Below are 17,860 nucleotides of genomic sequence, written 5' to 3' on the forward strand. Positions count from 1 at the left end.
TTCCAGGGAAGGGATGGGAATTGGGACTGGAATCTCTCTCCTTCCTTCCTCTCCCAAGTTTCTAACATATCCTCCCCCTATTTTTCTTATTAAGTCAACTCTACCCCATTTACAGGGATTTTAGAAAGAGCTATTAACCCCAACTAACTCTGGAGGAAATATTAGTGCCTAATAAACACAAGCAAAGGTCCTTATTCTCAGTGTATACCCCAGGACCTGGCAGGCCTTAGAAAAGGACTACATATGTGAGACCAGGCGTCTTTCCACAGAGGGCTCCTCTTTTCCAGCTGAAATTATAATGTGGAATTTCACATGCTGGGTATCTCTCAAGATGTAAATGATTCTGATTTTAATTTCAAAAACACACTCAAATAAGGGATTACATCAATAAATATATTAGAACTTTGGTACCCAAAAAACAGTCAGATTTACTGGAATACGAGAATCCTGGAAGCTTGCCAAACAGCCACTACTAGCATTCAAGTGAAGCCTCGTGCTAGGCCAAACCAGGCGGTTCTCGAAGTGTGGCCCCAGTACAGGGCGGCAGCATCAGCCACTGCGTGGGAACTCCGTAGCCATGCAAATCCTCAGCCTCCCCCCACTCCGGGTATACTGAATCAGAAACACAGCTGTCTGGGTTTTCCCCAGCCCGCCCAAGCGATTTGATACAGCTCAAGTTAGAGAACGGACTGGTCTTTTCAGAATAGGTATGTTCACGTCCTAAAGCCATTATCCTTGATCATGACCGGGGTGTCTGACTCCATAGATCTGGGAAGCTGCTTCAATGTTTTGTTTCCATTTTTTAAGTTTTCTCAGGTATTCAGCTGTGTTCCTGAGCGAAGAACCACCACTACAGGGTTTCCCAGTCCTGGCTGCATGTTGGAATTACCCCAGGAAATTTAAAACATTCTGATGGCTGAGTTCCACCCCAGTGATCCTGATGTACTTGGTCTGAAGTACAATCTGGCCAAGGGGATGTTTCAAAGCTCCCCAGGTGAGTCTAACGTACTACCAAGGATATGGGAATCTACATTCATGTGTTATTGTCGCTACTACACACCTCAGCATGTGTAAGAATCACCTGGATAATTTATTAAGTCAAATTCCTTAGTCCTACCCCCTACGGAGTCTACAGGTTTGGGGCAGGGCCTGAGAATTTTTATTTCTAATGAGCTCCCGAATGTGCTGGCCCGCAGACTACACCATAGTAGCATTGCCCCCAGGAAGAACATGCTAACTTTTTAGACAGCTGCCATCTGGCCTGGGTTGGGCTGGCTGATGTTCCTCCTCTGAATTCCTATCCATTGATTATTCTTCCTTATAAAGTACTCACCCAATTTAATGAACAACATCTTAAAGGCACGATCTGGGTTTTTCTCCTTAGTGAGCCACTCTTAGGAATCAGTGGCTTGCACACAGTAGGTGTTCAGTTGGTAAGTGCAGTACTAGGATCTCAGAGCTGCTCCCCCACGTTCATTTTCTCCCTACCCGGTTTGCTGGCCAAGTCAATCCGCCACGGCCCTATCTCATGGAGAAGAATCAAGGCATCTATTTTCTGCAGATGATGCAAAGGTAAATATACGTCCAGTCCTCGAGATTTAGGTTGCTTGAGCCGGCGGTTCCAATAATACCCCAGATGAAGTACAGCCATCTGGAGAGGTTTTGGCATCTATGAAAACCTACTGCTGAATTTGTTCCTTGAAGACATTCATTTAGAGATGTTATTTCCAATTTGGCATATAACAGAGCTGTACACGTCAATGAGGATTTAGAATCCCAGCTACCTGCAGAGGGCATCTTATTTAAAGCGTGTCCTGACAAAACAATATCAAGGGAATACAATCGGAAATCTCTTAGGGAGGAATAATTTCTCTAGAAGCAGTTTCAGCCACAGCAGCAGCTACCAGGGCAGCAATCGGCTCCCCGAAAACCAGCTAAACTTTCAGCATGCCACTTTGTTGGAGCTGCCTTCCTTCAGAGTCCAGTCAAAGGGACAGAATTCAGTGCGTTCATTTCTCTTGCCAGACTATAGGCATCCAGTCCCAGTGCCGTACCCAAGGTGCATGATATCACTGAGGCCCACCCACCCCGCCCCCCCACATCCCCCCAAATTAGCTCAGGCAAAGAGTAGAGCCCATCATCTCTATCATGACACTATTTCAAGAGGGATTCAGGGTGGTAACAGATTATTTTTTATTTATTTGTACTTGCAGAGAATAAAACAAGAGGCTCAGAAAAAGGGGGCTGGGGAAAAGGGGGGAAATGTTTTAAGGTTAAAAAAAAGTAGAAGGCTCACAAGTTATAGAAATTATATTAATTCAGTTTTTCAAAAAAAATGGATTGAGTTGTTTTTCTTCTTAATTTCCTTTCCTACTTGGGTGTAACAAAGAAATTCTGTTTAGAGGGTCCCTCACCTTTTGTCAGGGAACTGCAACAAGGAGGAAGCCGCATTCAGTATTTGATCTGATTAGACGGGACTGTTAGACTAATTTTTGGGGGGCGCCTGGGTGGCTCAGTGGGTTGAGGCCTCTGCCTTCGGCTCGGGTCATGATTCTGGGGTCCTGGGATCGGGCCCCCGCATCAGGCTCTCTGCTCGGCGGGCAGCCTGCTTCCCCCTCTCTCTATCTCTGCCTGCCTCTCTGCCTACTTGTGATATCTGTCTGTCAAATAAATAAGTAAATAATCTTTAAAAAAAAAAAAAAAGGATAACTATAATGGCTAGTTAATTTTATTTTTTTTAAGATATTATTTATTTATTTGACAAACAGAGATCACAAGTAGGCAGAGAGGCAGGAGGGGGGGCGGGGGGGAGCAGGCTTCCTGCTGAATTGAAAGCCGGATGTGGGGCTCGATCCCAGGACTTTGAGATCATGACCTGAGCTGAAGGCAGAGGCTCCAACCCACTGAGCCACCCAGGCACTCCGCTAGTTAATTTTATAGCTTGAGAGCCAGCACAACAGAACACTGAGGAACATAAACCTTGGAGGTAGATTGCCTGAGTCCAAAACTTGGCTCATTATGTGACTCTTGATACGTTACAGGATCTCTCTAGGCCTCGGTTTCCCCACCTGGAAAATGGGGCTATAAATGATCCCTATTTCATAGCATCACTTGAAAAATTCCCTGGGATAATCACAAATTGTATCTGTACATGCACACACACACACGTAAATGTCAGCCCATCCAACACTACCCTGGTTATGGAAGCCTTTCTCTTTAGAGCCCACATTTCCTCTCTCCCTTTCCCACCTCCAAAGACATTTGGCTCCTGAAAGGGAAGCCAGGCTTTTTCTCTTATTGTTATTATTTTAAATTAAACCACTGACTATAGGGAGAGGTCTACTTAAAAGGTTTGGGGCTTTAGTGCTTCTGCATCTGGCTGCCTCAGGTCACCGTTGGTGGCTCTCAAAGGACCTTCCTTCCAGATTCTGGGCAATGGAACCTGGAACCCTCTTGGGGTGGTGGGGAGGAGGGTGTATGAAAAATGGGGAGTTCATGGTCACGGTGGTTGGCTCACATCAAGTTATCAGATGCCAGATACTTAATGGGCATACAAAGTGAGCCTATCCTTACCTCTACCAACCACCAACTACCCATGGAGTTTAAGCCAAATTGTCTCCCTTCCCTCCTCCAGCCTACTTAATCCCACACGGAGCCAGCAATGTCCCAGACAGCCCTGTAGGGGGAAGCAGAGACCTTTCTTTTCAGAGCCTAAAAGACCATTTCAAAATGCAACAGAGTCCTGGGGTGAAGCTAGGGCTGGAGCCAGTCCCAGGGCCTCTTGAGTACCTTTTTTTTTCCCCCCTACAGAGGCCTTAAATAATTTCATCTGGATAGAGTGGTGAGGAGTTTCCTTTACTAATGACATCTCTACATCCGTCTATTGGCTCTTTCACTAAAAATCACTTCAGTAAACATTTGTTAAGCTTCCGCTGGTTACAGGAGCATCCCAGACATACAAAAAGTAAAAATTCAGGGGTCTATCCCAAGACACATTCTAGAGCAGTGTGGTCCAGTAAACTTCTGTGATGATGGAAATGTTCTGTATTCGCGCTGTCCAACCCCATAGCCACTAACCACACAGTGCTAATGAATACTTGAAACGTGGCTAGTATGATGGAGAAACTGAGCTTTTATTTCATTTAATTCTGATTAATTTACATGTAAATAGCCCAGTGTTGATAGTGGCTACCCTACTGGACAGCACAGTCCAGACTGGAAAGCCTTGCTACTTCAACTACAGTCTCCAGACCACAGGCATCAGCATGACCTCAAAACTTGTAGAAATGCCGAATCTCTGGTCCTGCCCACGCCTCCTGGAGCAGAACCTGCATATTCTACCAAGATCTTCTGGTGCCTCCCTGCATGCAAAGATTAGGAAGCACTCTTCTACGGAGAAATTAACTCCGCATTCATAGTCAGAAGATGCATACACGTGGTTCTCAACCTTGTTGCATTTTTGATGCAACTGGAAAGCGTTAAAAAAAAAAAAAAAATGCTGAGCCCAGGGCATCCCCCCAACCCAGAGACTCCAATTTAATTGGTTAGGGTTTTGGCCTGAACATCATGAGTTTTCAAACCTCTCTGGGGGATTCTTGTGGACTGCCAAATTTATAACCATCCCAGAATAGCCTAGAACAGTGGTTCTCCAAATTGGGTGAACACAGGGCGGATCACCAGGAAGGCGTGGAAAACACAGACTGTCAGATCAAACTCTGGGAGTTTCTGATTCATGGGGTTTGGGCTGGGTTCTAAGAATCTGCACTTCTAACAAATTTTCAGGTGATGCATATTCTGCCAGACTGGGAACTATACCTTGAGAACCACTGGCCTAGTAGTTTTGTTTTGCTTGTTATTACTGCTTTTTAAAGATTTTATTTATTTATTTTACAGAGAGAGAGATCACAAGTAGGCAGAGAGGGAGGGGGAAGCAGGCTCCCTGCTGAGCAGAGAACCCGATGTAGAGCCCAGTTACAGGACCCTGAGATCATGACCAGAGTCGAAGGCAGAGGCTTAACCCACTGAGCCACCCAGAAGCCCCTGGCCTCGTAGTTTTAAAAGCATGGGCTCCAGAATCAGATTGAACTGGGCTGAGTCCTGGATCCACATTTACTACCTGGGAAAGTTACCTAACTCCGAATCCTCAGCTCCCTAAATTGTGAAATCAGACCAACCGTATTTACTCACTGGGCTGCTGTGAGTATTAACTCAGATAATGCCCCTGAGACGCTGAGCCCAGTGTCTGCTTTTCATAAGCAGTCAGTAATTGTTCATTATTATCTTTATGGAGAGAAGACATACTCACTCGTTCATTCAACAAGGATTAATTACATTCCAGGCACAGTTCTAGGCACCAGGACACAGCAAAAAAACCCAAGATGGTCAATGTCCTTGCACAAGGCTGTCGCGGACCTTGCATTCTAATTGATAATATGACACAGATGATTGTATTGTTCTTGTAGCACTAATCATAAGAGTAAAAGAAACGAAGTTCAGGGAATTCATTCCAACAGGAAGAATGTGAAAACTTCACAATGGAGGTGGAGTTAGGGCTGTGCTTGAATGGGGAGAGGGTTGCCAAGGAGGGAGATGGGGCAGCACTCACTCCTTATGGAGCAGGAGGGAACACTCAGCAGGGGGGATGCAACTAGCTGCCTGGTGCAGGGGGCAGGCGGGCAGGAATTTTAAAAAGGGGAAGGGGAGGCTGGGAGTGGAGGCTGTGTGCCTGGAGTTGCCCACCACGGGCTGCCTACCCTCTCTGGCCACATCACATCCTGCTTTTATGTTTTTGGCTTTGTTTTGTTTTTTCAATTTCAATACACTGAAAATTCCTCATGTCAGGAAATAGAAACCAAGTGAAGGCTTTCACCATTGAGTATTCTTATCAAACGCAGAGGTTAGTCCACAGAAGCCTGGCTAGTCACCTCACTCAGCTGCTGTGGGATTCTTCAAGCAAGGGAGTGGCCCTGGGGCAGCACGTAGAGGGCAACAGAAGGCCTCCTGAGATCCCAGCCGAGCCCTGAGACAATGACCAAGTACTTGCCAAGGAAAGCCTTGCTGTGGCTCCACACGCTGCCTTCCCTGGGAAAACAGTGACACACGTCACAACTTGTCACCTCAGGGAGCATTCTGAAATTCTGGTTTCTCTCCACTCTTTAAAGTAAAAAAAAAAAGCAAGAAAGCATGAATTCTAAGGAAAAGAAGCAGCGCCCAGAACAAATGGGTGAAGGGTGGAGGGCAGGCATGTCTGCCTAGTACTTCTCCTGGTCCCAGGAAAAGAAGAAAAACAAAACCATTACATGGAAGTGAGGAGGGGGGAAGGTTCCAGGCTCTAGCGAGACTTCCCCAAGTGTCTCCTTTCATAACACGCCAGAAAAGTACGAGGCAAGGGTGTGCAGGGCTCAGAAGGCCTGCCAGAGGGTTTGGACTCCAGAAGACTGAGAAGCATGGGCTCTATGATTTGGGGCAAGTTACTTAACTCCTCTGGGCCTCAGTTTCCACGCTAGCGAAATGGGAACATTAACAGTAATTCTCCTTTGGCAGAAAAACGCCCCCCCCCCCAAGATTCATGATAATCCTCAGAACCTGGGAATATGGTAATTTACATGGCAAAAGGCAATCCAAGTAGCAGACAAATTAAGGTTGTTCATCTGCTGACCTTCATATGGGGAGATGGTCTTAGATTATCCAGGTGGGGTGGGACCCCAATGTAATCACAAAGGTCCTTCCTTGGAAGCAAAAGAGGGAGACAGGGGGCACCTGGGTGGCTCAGTGGTTTAAGCCTCTGCCTTCGGCTCAGGTCATGATCTCAGGGTCCTGGGATCGAGCCCCGCATCGGGCTCTCTGCTCAGTGAGGAGCCTGTTTCTCCCTCTCTCTCTGCCTGCCTCTCTGACTACTTGTGACCTCTCTCTCTGTCAAATAAATAAATAAAATATTTAGAAAAAAAAAAAAAAAAAAAAGAAGAGGGAGACAGGAGGAAGAGTCCAAGGAAGGTAATGACAGACAGCGCGATCAGGGAGAAACAATTCGAGGACCCACCCCGAGGCTGAAGGAAGGGGCCAGGGGCCGAGGAATGTGGGTGGCCTTGGAAGCTGAGAAAGGCAAGGAAACAGACCCTTCCTCTGAGCTTCCAGAAGGGAGCACAGCCCTGAACACACTTATCCCTGCGCCCAGAGAGACCTATGCCTATCTCTAACCCACACAAGCATAAGAAATAAACTTGTGTCGTGTTAAGGCACTGCATTTGGGACACTCGTGTCACCGCAGCGAGAGGAAATGAATAGATCCATCCTGTAGGGTGTGGGGCTGATGCCCGGCACAAGGAAGGGCGCTTTCTCATTTAGGACGGCGTTATCATTGGTGGGCACCTGCCATCCTTCACCCAGGGTAGGTTGGTCTCCTCTCCCCCGAGGAGTGCGCACGGCCCCCCGGCTCCGGCCCTCGGGCTCCGGCCGCCGCGCCCACCATGGGCTGCGCCAGCATCTTGCCGAAGCCTCCTCACGTTCCTCCGCCCACATAAGCTCTTTCTCCTGTGAACTCCCAAGGCCCTGACAGCCTGTACCTGGCAATTTGGGACTTAATTATACAGCGGGCAGTGTTACCTGCTGTTGCTGCGTGCATGTTTATTTTGGTTCCAAATCTAGATTCAAACCTCGGTCTCAAACAGGAACTATGTTTGTCCCTTTCTTGTTGTTATTGTTGTTTTTAAGGACCTGTACTTTTCCTTCTTCCTTTTTTTTTTTACAGACCTGTTTTTATCATCTTTTGACACACAAAGGAACTGTGCCTGGCATATATTTATAAGCAGATATCTTCATTCATTTTAATTGCCCTGTGGCTGGGCACTAACTCATTTTTCTATTTTTTAGGAGCGTTTTCTACTTTGTAGTACTGTTTGCCGAAGGCACTGACACCTAACATGGGCTGGAAGAGCAGGTAGGTTTACAGTTTACAGTTTTTCCACCCTGGGTTCAAGGTCTGGGGCTCCTTACCGTCCCCTGATTTCATGAGTCAGAGAAGAGAGACAATGGTGGAAATCATAGCAAGACCAGGAAAGAAGGTGGCCAGACATGCTCCCCTCATCTCAGTGCCGAGTACACAGCAGGCGCTCAATGAAAGCTGGGGAGAGGAGTGGCCAGTAAGTGCGTCATTATTTTTTTCTCTACTCTCTTCTTTTAATCACACAAAATGACCCTCAGTGAAACCACATAAATAAATACACAAAGGAGGCACAGCCCGTTGACCCACCTCGAGGATACAGTTCACCAAAGAAGGAGACAGACAGAGGAGTTCTCCCCAGAGCATGTTATTCTGGTCTCAAAATAAAATACATCTCTCATTTCAAGGTACATTTATTTTAGTTAGGTAGGGTAAGGATTCTGTGAGAGAAACAAAAATGAATAAGCTGGCGTGTGGGAACAGGAATTAAAATAAGCACCGACTTGCCGCCTGCCAACGTGGATGTCCTCACATCCCACTGCCTTATTTTTGGTTCCGTTCTGGTTTGTTTTCTTCCTTGGTGCTTTAAAATATGATAGGTAGGTTAGAAAGACAAGCCCGGGATGGTCCTGAAGCGTGTCCTACGGGCAGGGCTCCTTCACTGATTCTGTCTCCCTGGATCCCCTCAGCAACCCTACAGGGAATTACTCTTATTACCCCCCCTTCACTGGACGGGTGGAAACCGGAGTTGAAGACCGGCAAAATGACCTGGCTCACAGCGACCCACTGGCCAAGCCCGGATGTGAATCGAGGCAGTACTCCCGAGCTTGGCTTGACCCATTCTGCTCTCCTGACCGCATGTGTGGACGCCCCTAGTCTCTCCCTCTCTCTCAGAGCAGATCTGATCCCCAAGGTGGTCAGGTACCCTGGGACTCAGGAGACACACACAAGCTCTCTGTGTTTCCTGGGTCCTAGCAGCAACTCAAGAAACTGGAGGTGGGTGGGGCGCCTGGGTGGTTCAGTGGGTTAAACCTCTGCCTTCAGCTCAGGTCATGATCTCAGGGTCCTGGGATCAAGCCCTGCATCAGGATCTCTGCTCAGCAGGGATCCTGTTTCCCCCTCTCTGCCTGCCTCTCTGCCTACTTGTGATCTCTCTGTGTCAAATAAATAAATAAAATCTTTAAAAAAAGAAAGAAAGAAAGAAAGAAACTGGAGGTGTGCAAGGAGGAGTGGGAAGGAGAGGAGGAGGCATGAGGATGTGTGTTCTTCAGCTCTCTTCCCCTCCCTGCCTGCCTGAAGTGAAGCTCTCTGAGTAAGGAGAGATGGAGAGGTGCCAGCAGAAATGAGCAAAACCTGCTCAGTCACCCCAACCCGGGAGTTCCTCAAAACCCCCAATCTTTTAAGGGCGAGGACAGAGGCAGAAGAGCAGCATGAATATGGACATAAAGTCGGACCAAATCTCGGGCCAACCACCACCGCCACTCCTAGGCTCTGCGACCCAGGACAGGAACGGACACCTCTGAGCCTGTTTCCCAGCTCACAGATTTGCTCTGAGAATTGAGGGAGTTCATGTGTGTGAGGGGCTTATCAGAGCGCCCAGCACATAGGAGAACTGGAATTAGCCGTTATTGGTACTACACCGCCAGATGCACTGAGATAACACATGCAATAAAGTACATGAATACGATGCTATATAATATGCAACCAGATATGATGACAAGAAACCAAGTGTGGTAGGTGATATGCCCTGGGGAAGATAAGGGTGGGATCATGGCACTCATTCGGTTTTGCACCCACGTGGATCCAGCCACGCAGGGCTCAGCAGGTGTGTGGGGAGAAGAGAACAGACGGCGGCTTCTTCATCGTACTCCAAACCTCTGCCAGTAAAGGGAGCACCTTGTCATCTTCCAGAAGGAGGGGAGCACTTCCTGAAATGCCCCCACTTAATGGGATTATTCCTTCTGCTTTATACGCCATACCTCGTGGGAATGTTCATTTTACCTCTGGCAGCTCATCAGCACAATAATTGTTTCATGATGTAATAACCCGTATATTAAATCAGACACGGGAGCCTCCTGGATAGATTTTTATACTGAATTCTATTTTGTGACAGGCTGCCCCGTTGTGGATCTCACCCAAGGGGTTCAGTTACTAAAGAGCCGCAAGTATTTCATTGAAGGTGCCTTCTCCTATAAGAGGAGAAAGGTTATTTCCTGTTGTTGTTGCTGCTGCTGCTGCTGCTGTTGTTATCATTATTATTATTATTATTTCATAGTCCAGAAGTTTGTTGGTCTGTTGTCAGTTTCAACACGCTTATGCTTCCTAATGGACTATATAATTTGCTTATTTATTAGGTTCATTTTTTTCCTGTTCTTCCCCCACTGCAATGTCACAGGGTAGGATGCTGCCAATTGCATTCACTGCTGTTTCTTCTTTTTTTCTTTTAGTGGGGGGCGGGGGGAGAGACTCTTAAGCAGGCTCCACCCCCAATGTGGAGCCCAACGCAGGGCTTGATCCTGGGATCCTGAGATCGTGACCTGAGCCAAAATCAAGAGTTGGATCTCAACCGACTGAGCCACCCAGGCGCCCCATTATTCACTGTTGTTTCTTAATCATCTGGAAAAGTGCCTGTCGCATAGTAAGTGCTTAATAAATACTGTTCAATTACTCAACAAATTGAAGCACGTTCCGGAACATGTTTTTTGAAGAGCAACCACGGCGGATACAAGAGTGTATCTCATTTCTCCTCCTTTTCCTTTTTCTTCTCCTTTTTTCCTATTCACTCTGGTGGATTTTCACTAGACAAGAACGCAACTCCAAAAATCAGGATTAAATCATATTCACAAAAAGTCGTGAATTTTTAACACCCAAGTTCCCCTCACACAAAGACATTTTTAGTCTCCCAAGGAGACAGCTCCATACCCTTATCCGGGGCGAGAGCCGCTGGTTGCACAGGAAGGGTATCTCCACCCAGACCTGAAGGGCCACGAGGGACCAAGAGAGAATGGACCCTGATGTAAAATTCCGATTCACATCGTGTGAAGACTAGAAGGTACGTTAAGTCCAAACTTCCCATTTTTCAGAAGGGAAAAGTGAGGGTCCAGAAGAGCAAACTGGTTGTTGCAAGGCACACAGTACTCAGAACACGGGCGGGAAGAAAAGGCAGATTCCCTTTCTTCCTTCCTTCCCTCCCTCCCTCTCTCTTACTCTCTTCTTCCCTCTTCCCCTGTCCTTTTTCTTATCCGTCTGTCGTTTTTCAGGGCGTGGGCACGCACGTGGGTGCACATGCTTACGTGTCTACTCTTTGCAACAGGAGGGTCTAGGTTGAGCTCCGTTTACAGCCCATACATAATTTTGACTCAAAAAGTGGATGATTTGATTTCACTCACTTCCCAGTCCTTCCCCACAACCTAGATCCCAAACTTCCCATGAACAATGCAAGAGTCTTAGAGGCATTCTGAGCTGAAAGTACCTGAGAAATCAAATCGTCTAACCTAACCCGCTATTTTAGAGCCGAAAAACAACAGGCTGAATGAAGGAAAGTGAGCTCCCCAGGTCACAAAGCCAGTTAAGAGCCAAGCTGCGGTAGTTGGGACCCTCAGCACCAGGACACATGCAGGTCCCTGTCAGGACGCTTCTCTGATTTGTGAGTGGCTCTGACGGTCCCATCGTGCCGGCTGGAAAACCCAGTCTAAGTAAGCACGCCTCAAATCAAGGAGGCAAACTTTTCCACTGAGCGAATGATGAATAGAATTCTAATGCAAAAACTAGTAGAAAATAGAATCTTTATGGGATACACACACAGATACACACCGATATGTGCATATGTGATTACTGTATACATCACACAGAAAGGGTGCTTCTTTTTTTAAATACTTGACACTAGGCATGTAATAAATTCACAGAGCTAGCAAGGACATCAAAAACATATTGCTAGTGGAAGCAGATCTTGGCACAACATTTTTGAAAAATGAGCCATCAATATCTGTACAAACTAAAATGTATGCATTCTCTGATCCAGTATTTCCTCTTCCAGGAACGGGGAAGCATCTAGAGAAACAGAACTATCACAGATATGTGCATGAGGATGTTTATGAAACTACTGTTTACAGCACAAAAAGGAAAAAAAATCAGGTGGTCCATCCTTAGGGTTATGGCACCATGAACCGTGATACACCAATTTGTAGAATTTTGTGTAACTCTAATAAAATGAATTCTTAGAGAGCTGAAGGGACACCCATCATTTATTAGTTTGTGAGAAAACCCAACTGCAGTGTAACAGGATGGATATGCTTATTTGGATGAAGACCACCACCTCTCTCCAACACGGCTGTGTGCATCCGTGTCTGGGACAAAGGGACAGGAAGGAAAGGTGGAAGTCTGTTAACACTGAGCATCCCAGGGAGAAGGCAGGGATGCGTGCAGGGGGAAGACATGATTGCTATTTTCTTCATACCTCTTTAAATGTTTATGCTGACTATAATAATATATATTACTTTGAAAAAAAATTCAGACAAAAAATTTCTAAATTCAAAGATGGAAGGAACCCAGAAACAATCCACTGGATCTCATTTCAGCCTCCCTTTTCCCCCTATAGACCTGCAGTAGCAGGAACACTATGAGAGAACTATTCAGGGCAACCAAGAGGAGCTCGAAGATGCCTCTCTCTGCCTCCAGCTGTCGTGACCATCGTTTGAGCTAGTTACTTCTCCCATCCAAGTGTCCTGATCCTAAGGCAGGAAGTGACCTGCCAGGAACCAACAGGAAGTGACTTGCCGAGCAGATACAGCAAATGAGATGTGAACAGAGCACCAGCAAAACTCACCCTTTACCACAGGAAGGGGGCTCCATCTCCTTCAAGGAGAGGTGGCTCAGGATGCTTGACGCTACCCTGCCCCACAGAGGAACTCACAGCCATAAATAAACCAGGCAGGACACACTCTACATAAAACTAAGAAGCAGAGAGAAGCTAAGTTTGGCAGGCAGGCCTTCTGGGCACCTGGAGCAGCTTCTGGAAAGGGGGCCTCGTCTCCATGGGCTTCTATGTTCAGTCCTAACTGCAGGATGAACGAAAATGACTGACCCACGGAGGCAGAGGTCCTGACTGGGACAGTGTGACCACGAGGTTTCCACTATGATAAAATTGCCTTTCCTGAAGCCCTAACTGGGCCCATCTTCCGGGGCAAGTGTTCCAAGGAGAAATGTCACCACCAACTCCCATAACTTCAAGAGGCGTGCACATGAATACACAAAACTTTCCTCTGTGGGGACGGCCCCGGCCTCTGATCTACCGCAGCTCGGAAACCAGAGGGAAGAGGGGCAGAGAGGTTGACTTACCAAGCCAGCTTCTGTTTAAGTACACAGACACAAACACTGGGGGGACTGTGAAGAAATCTACCACCGAGTTCACTTCCAGCCAGAACCACAGCTTATCATTGGCTGCAATAAACTGGGGAGAGAGAAATGGAGAAAAATATGAGAGGCACGACGCTGGCATTCTAAGTATATGCTTTTGCCAAAGGCTATGTTTTGGGTTTTCACCGGGGCCTGGAGGGAGATGTTCTGTCCTTCTCATAGCTATACCAATCACAGGCTATTTCTGTCTGAGAATTCGGTTATACGGTGTTTTCTAGAGAGTGACTGTAGACTCTGTTAACCTTGGAGAAATATTAGGCAATCGGTTTTCCTGTGCTTTTCAGCAGCATTATAGGAAAATCTGAGTGGTCACCTTCACTAGACTCTAATGGAAACAGAACTTTAAGTAAAGCATGTATGTACTCATCCATGCCCACACACAAGCATGCACACACGTGTACACACAATCCCCGTAATACACATTCTGTACAGCTCCCCTCATAGACGGGCTCTACTACAAATCCTCCAAGTCCCTGAATGCTACCGATCTCCTGCCTCGATTCAAGCCTCACAGCTGTTCCCTCAGGATTCAACTAAGTGAGCCTCGATAAATATAATTTTAAGAATTATATTCTTAAAATTATATTTTAAAATAAGAACTTTTTTTTAAAAAAAAAGAAGTTTCTTTTTTCTTCCATTTGAGACAATAATACATTTGTATTTAGAGAAAAGAGAGACATTCAGCTAGGAGAGACATATTAGCTCTGTCAATCCCTGTTTCTCCTCCTTGGAACAAGATTTTCACATGTACCTCTGAAAATGTGAAGTTAAGGAAAAAGCTCTCTCAGACACTGAAAATAAGAACACAGGTCTGTTGGCCCCCCTGGAAACACCAGGCTTCATCTCTGCAAGAGCGGAGGCCGGCAGGGCACGGCCCCTGAGTACAAGCAGCCCCATGGTGACAGAGTTGTGGGGATCAGACTTACCCGCAGGCCAAAGTAGAGAAGGAAGAACACGTTGAAAGCCATGTCGATCTGTAATGTGAAATCTTTGTAGAAATTCTGGCAGGATTCTATTGGGCTATTAGACAGGAAGAAGAAAAAAGCAAGAGGTAAATGAAAAATATCGTCACGTCTTACACATACTGTGTAGTACCGGAGTTCGGGGTAGAGGACAAAATGAATCTTCATCGACTTAAAGCATTTGGTCTTTCTACCCTCTGTGATAATCAAGCAAGCATGGCCAAGGGGTCTTTCCATTCAACCATTCAGTCTTTTGTTCTTCTGTTTTTGTAATTATATATTCATATATATATAAATTATTTTTATTATCATTCAACAGTTGAGCTGAGAATCTTAAAAGGATCATGCAGATACCTTGGAGGAAGGACAAGCAGGAGAGACCATCAAAGTCCTTAATTTCACATTAACCCTTAAAGAACTGACTTCTTTCTTTCAGAGGACACATACCAAAGCTCCAAACAGTCCCTCACACCCTCTAGCACATTGGAAGTAGAACCCATTTTCAGTTAAACACAGCGGCTGTGTTTGAGACCTCTTGGCTGATGAATAATAAAGGACCCAGGAGCATCTCAGGAAAGCTGTGGAGGAGAGGATCCTGGTTGACGTTCTGGCTAAACTAAGTACAGACTTGATGTATAGCGCTCTGATCTGGAGAAAGAAGCATTGCCCAACTGGTAAGTTCAAGACCATTAAACCAAAATGTTGAAGCAGTACTCTAAGGGTTAATTTTTTTCTTTCTTTCTTTCTTTTTTTTTTTGGCATGCAAGTTAATTGGCTTTGTGTGTGTCAAGCAGCCAACGCAAACCCCCAGCACACCCTGCTTTGTTCAAGAGTAGACAGTTCAAAAAGGTACTACTATACAAACTGGTACATGGCTTCCGTGTGCTTTCCCGCGTCAAACTGATCAGAGGATCAGTGTGTGCAAAGTCCCAAGTTTGGGGCTGGGTGGGAAGCAGGAAAGCCTCATAAGCATCTCAAAGCTGTGGATGAAAATTCATAGTAGACTGTTATCAGTAAGCAAATGGTACCACTCCAGGCCAGAAACATAAAGAAGGTGAGGTGAGGGAAAGGGGAGGGAGTACGGGGAGAAGCAAAATACTTTCCCTGGAAGGAAAGCAACGTAGACCTTTGGGCCAGGAGGGGGCTAGCCTGAGAAGTGCAGGATGGAGGATTTCCGAGTACCACCACTTTGGAAATCGCTATATGCAATACCAGTTAGTATAGTTGTACTTCTGCGAGGACAATGCTTGGTTGTTCAACAGGCAGGAATCTGTGCAGTATGGGAATGCAGGGCCCACATAGAGGTATGGTGGGTCGGTCTATGGGGCTCTCCAATCATATTACATGCACTGGACTTATCCATTCTTCATCTCTAGAACAAGTCAAACATGCCCTTTGTCATCTCCTACATCACAAATTGGTGGGAAAACCTCCAGACAAGCATGGGGAGGGGGGGCATCTAAATTTGCATTTACCAACTAAGCAGACTGAAGAAAAAGCAAATGCTGAAAAACATTTCTTTTATAAAGGAAATGACAACCCCTAGGTTTTCGCTAAGGTGGCGAAGTGGGAGGGAAGGCAGCATGGAATTTGCTTCGTCCTATGCTGGAAGAAGTCAGGAGCCCAAAAGCTAAACCACTACTCTTTGCCTCCTCCCCTACTTGGGTATTGCTTTAAATGAAAAAAGGAAAATCGAGACCTAGAGTTAATAAGAGACACTTCTGCAATCCCCAAGCCAGGATAGTGTTTTGTTTCATGTCAAAAACAAGACCCACAAGGTCCACAGGTGTCAGAATTCTTAGCTACTCTAGTCACAGTGACAAGAAGTACATGAACTACGTTGACCAGAAATTCACTACAGATTCCAAGGGATGAAGAGACAATGCATCTCTGTGCTACATACGCCGCTGGTATGATGGGTTACTGAAGAACGGATGTTGTGTGTGTGTGTGTGTGTGTGTGTGTGCGTGTGTGTGTAAGAGAGTGATCAAGAGAGTGAGGACAGGAAGCTCTGTTGGTAAATGCTGCTCTCATGTTTTTACTTGTACCAGTAGTGACTTGAATGCGCATTTAAATTCATATTCATCAAGATGGACAGTCATAGTCAAAGGGACAGAGAGAAAGTCTTGATTTCTAAGTCTATTTTTGGAAAACCCACTTTCACTTCACCAAGGGCAAATAATAACCTTACTACTGCCCACACAATAGTTATTGGTGATATATTGGGGGGTCCTGTGAATTTCCTAGCTTTCACCAATTCCATGGCCTTTGTGGTTCATTTGGTAGCAAACTTAAAATGCATCTAATAGGTAAAACATTTGCTAGGCTGTGGAGGGGAATGGGATAGTGGGAGGAAAGATGTTAGCTGAATGCCATTGAGGATATTGTGGTTCAGCATAAACAGAAGCATATGTTCAAAAGAGCATAAGGAATCAGGCTGTAGCAACTTCTTTCCATTGATCCTTGTCTTCCCTGTCATTTCCACTGTTCCCTCTTATACTGCCCATACTCAAAGGCAGCAAGAGAGGGCTTTCTGCTAAAGGACACTGTGTTGAAAAAAATATACCTCAACAGCACCCCTGATTTACAGAGAACAGTGCTGCAAATATATCACACCTTTTCCTTAGTACTTCTTTCAAAAAGTTTGAATTGATTTAATCACTGTTTCATAGTATTCCTTGAGTCCTAGACTTTGGGCTGAAAAACGAGCAGCTTGTCCTCTGGCTGAAGCTTGCCAATGACACCAGTACACTCTGCTAAGACGGAAAAGACAAAGAGCAGAAAACTCTGGGATAAAAGAGGCCCAGCCTCTGCGACCCAGGTAGGACCCGAGTGATGGGGGAAATCTGTTTTCTATCCCTTTTAGCTCTTTCCCGCTTGCCACGAGAGTCCAAGGAGAAATGTCCTGCCTAGTTTTCTCAAGTGGCAGTAGAACTGTTTATTAGGACCCCCTCTGAGATAAAGCCTCTGAGTGCCTGCAGTTCACAGACTCACACAATCAGAGACCCCAGAGCAGAGATTCTAAAGCCACATCATTTCATTCCCTGAATGGAAACAACCCACAGAGAAGTCGACCGATCTTATAAAAAATATATATACATAATTCGACAATAAAAGGGCTGGCCATATCAGCCAGAATTTATTTTCCTCCCAAAGAGGTTATTATCTTAATGATTAATGCTCATTGTAGGACAGAAAATGAAATACAAACTCCTCTTCCTTCTCTTGTACAGTAGAGTTCCTTGTCTGGATACAGAAGTTTCAAGAGATAGAAAAGAAATCCGGGGGCGCCTGGGTGGCTCAGTGGTTTAGGCCACTGCCTTCGGCTCAGGTCATGATCTCAGGGTCCTGGGATCGAGTCCCGCATCGGGCTCTCTGCTCGGCAGGGAGCCTGCTTCCCTCTCACTCTCTCTGCTTGCCTCTCTGCCTACTTGTGATCTCTCTCTGTCAAATAAATAAATAAAATCTTTAAAAAAAAAAAAAAAGAAAAGAAATCCTTTTTTTTTTTTAACACAAAAAAATGGTGACTCCAAAGTACACACTT

At 45.9% G+C, this 17,860-nt stretch overlaps 1 protein-coding gene across 29 annotated transcripts in view; it reads right to left on the bottom strand.

The window, feature by feature from the left end:
• Positions 1 to 17,860, bottom strand: part of KCNMA1 (potassium calcium-activated channel subfamily M alpha 1) — a 730,062-nt gene that overhangs the window by 289,020 nt on the left and 423,182 nt on the right. For all 29 annotated transcript variants that reach the window (XM_046026770.1, XM_046026771.1, XM_046026772.1 and 26 more), the window contains exons 4-5: positions 14,281 to 14,374; positions 13,277 to 13,388 (exon numbers count right to left, since the gene is read on the bottom strand). In XM_046026770.1, coding sequence (XP_045882726.1) covers positions 13,277 to 13,388; positions 14,281 to 14,374 — 206 coding nt within the window. The remainder of the gene's footprint in view (positions 1 to 13,276; positions 13,389 to 14,280; positions 14,375 to 17,860) is intronic.

The sequence above is a fragment of the Meles meles genome, chromosome 13, assembly GCF_922984935.1.
Source record: "Meles meles chromosome 13, mMelMel3.1 paternal haplotype, whole genome shotgun sequence".
Taxonomy (NCBI): Eukaryota; Metazoa; Chordata; class Mammalia; order Carnivora; family Mustelidae; genus Meles; species Meles meles.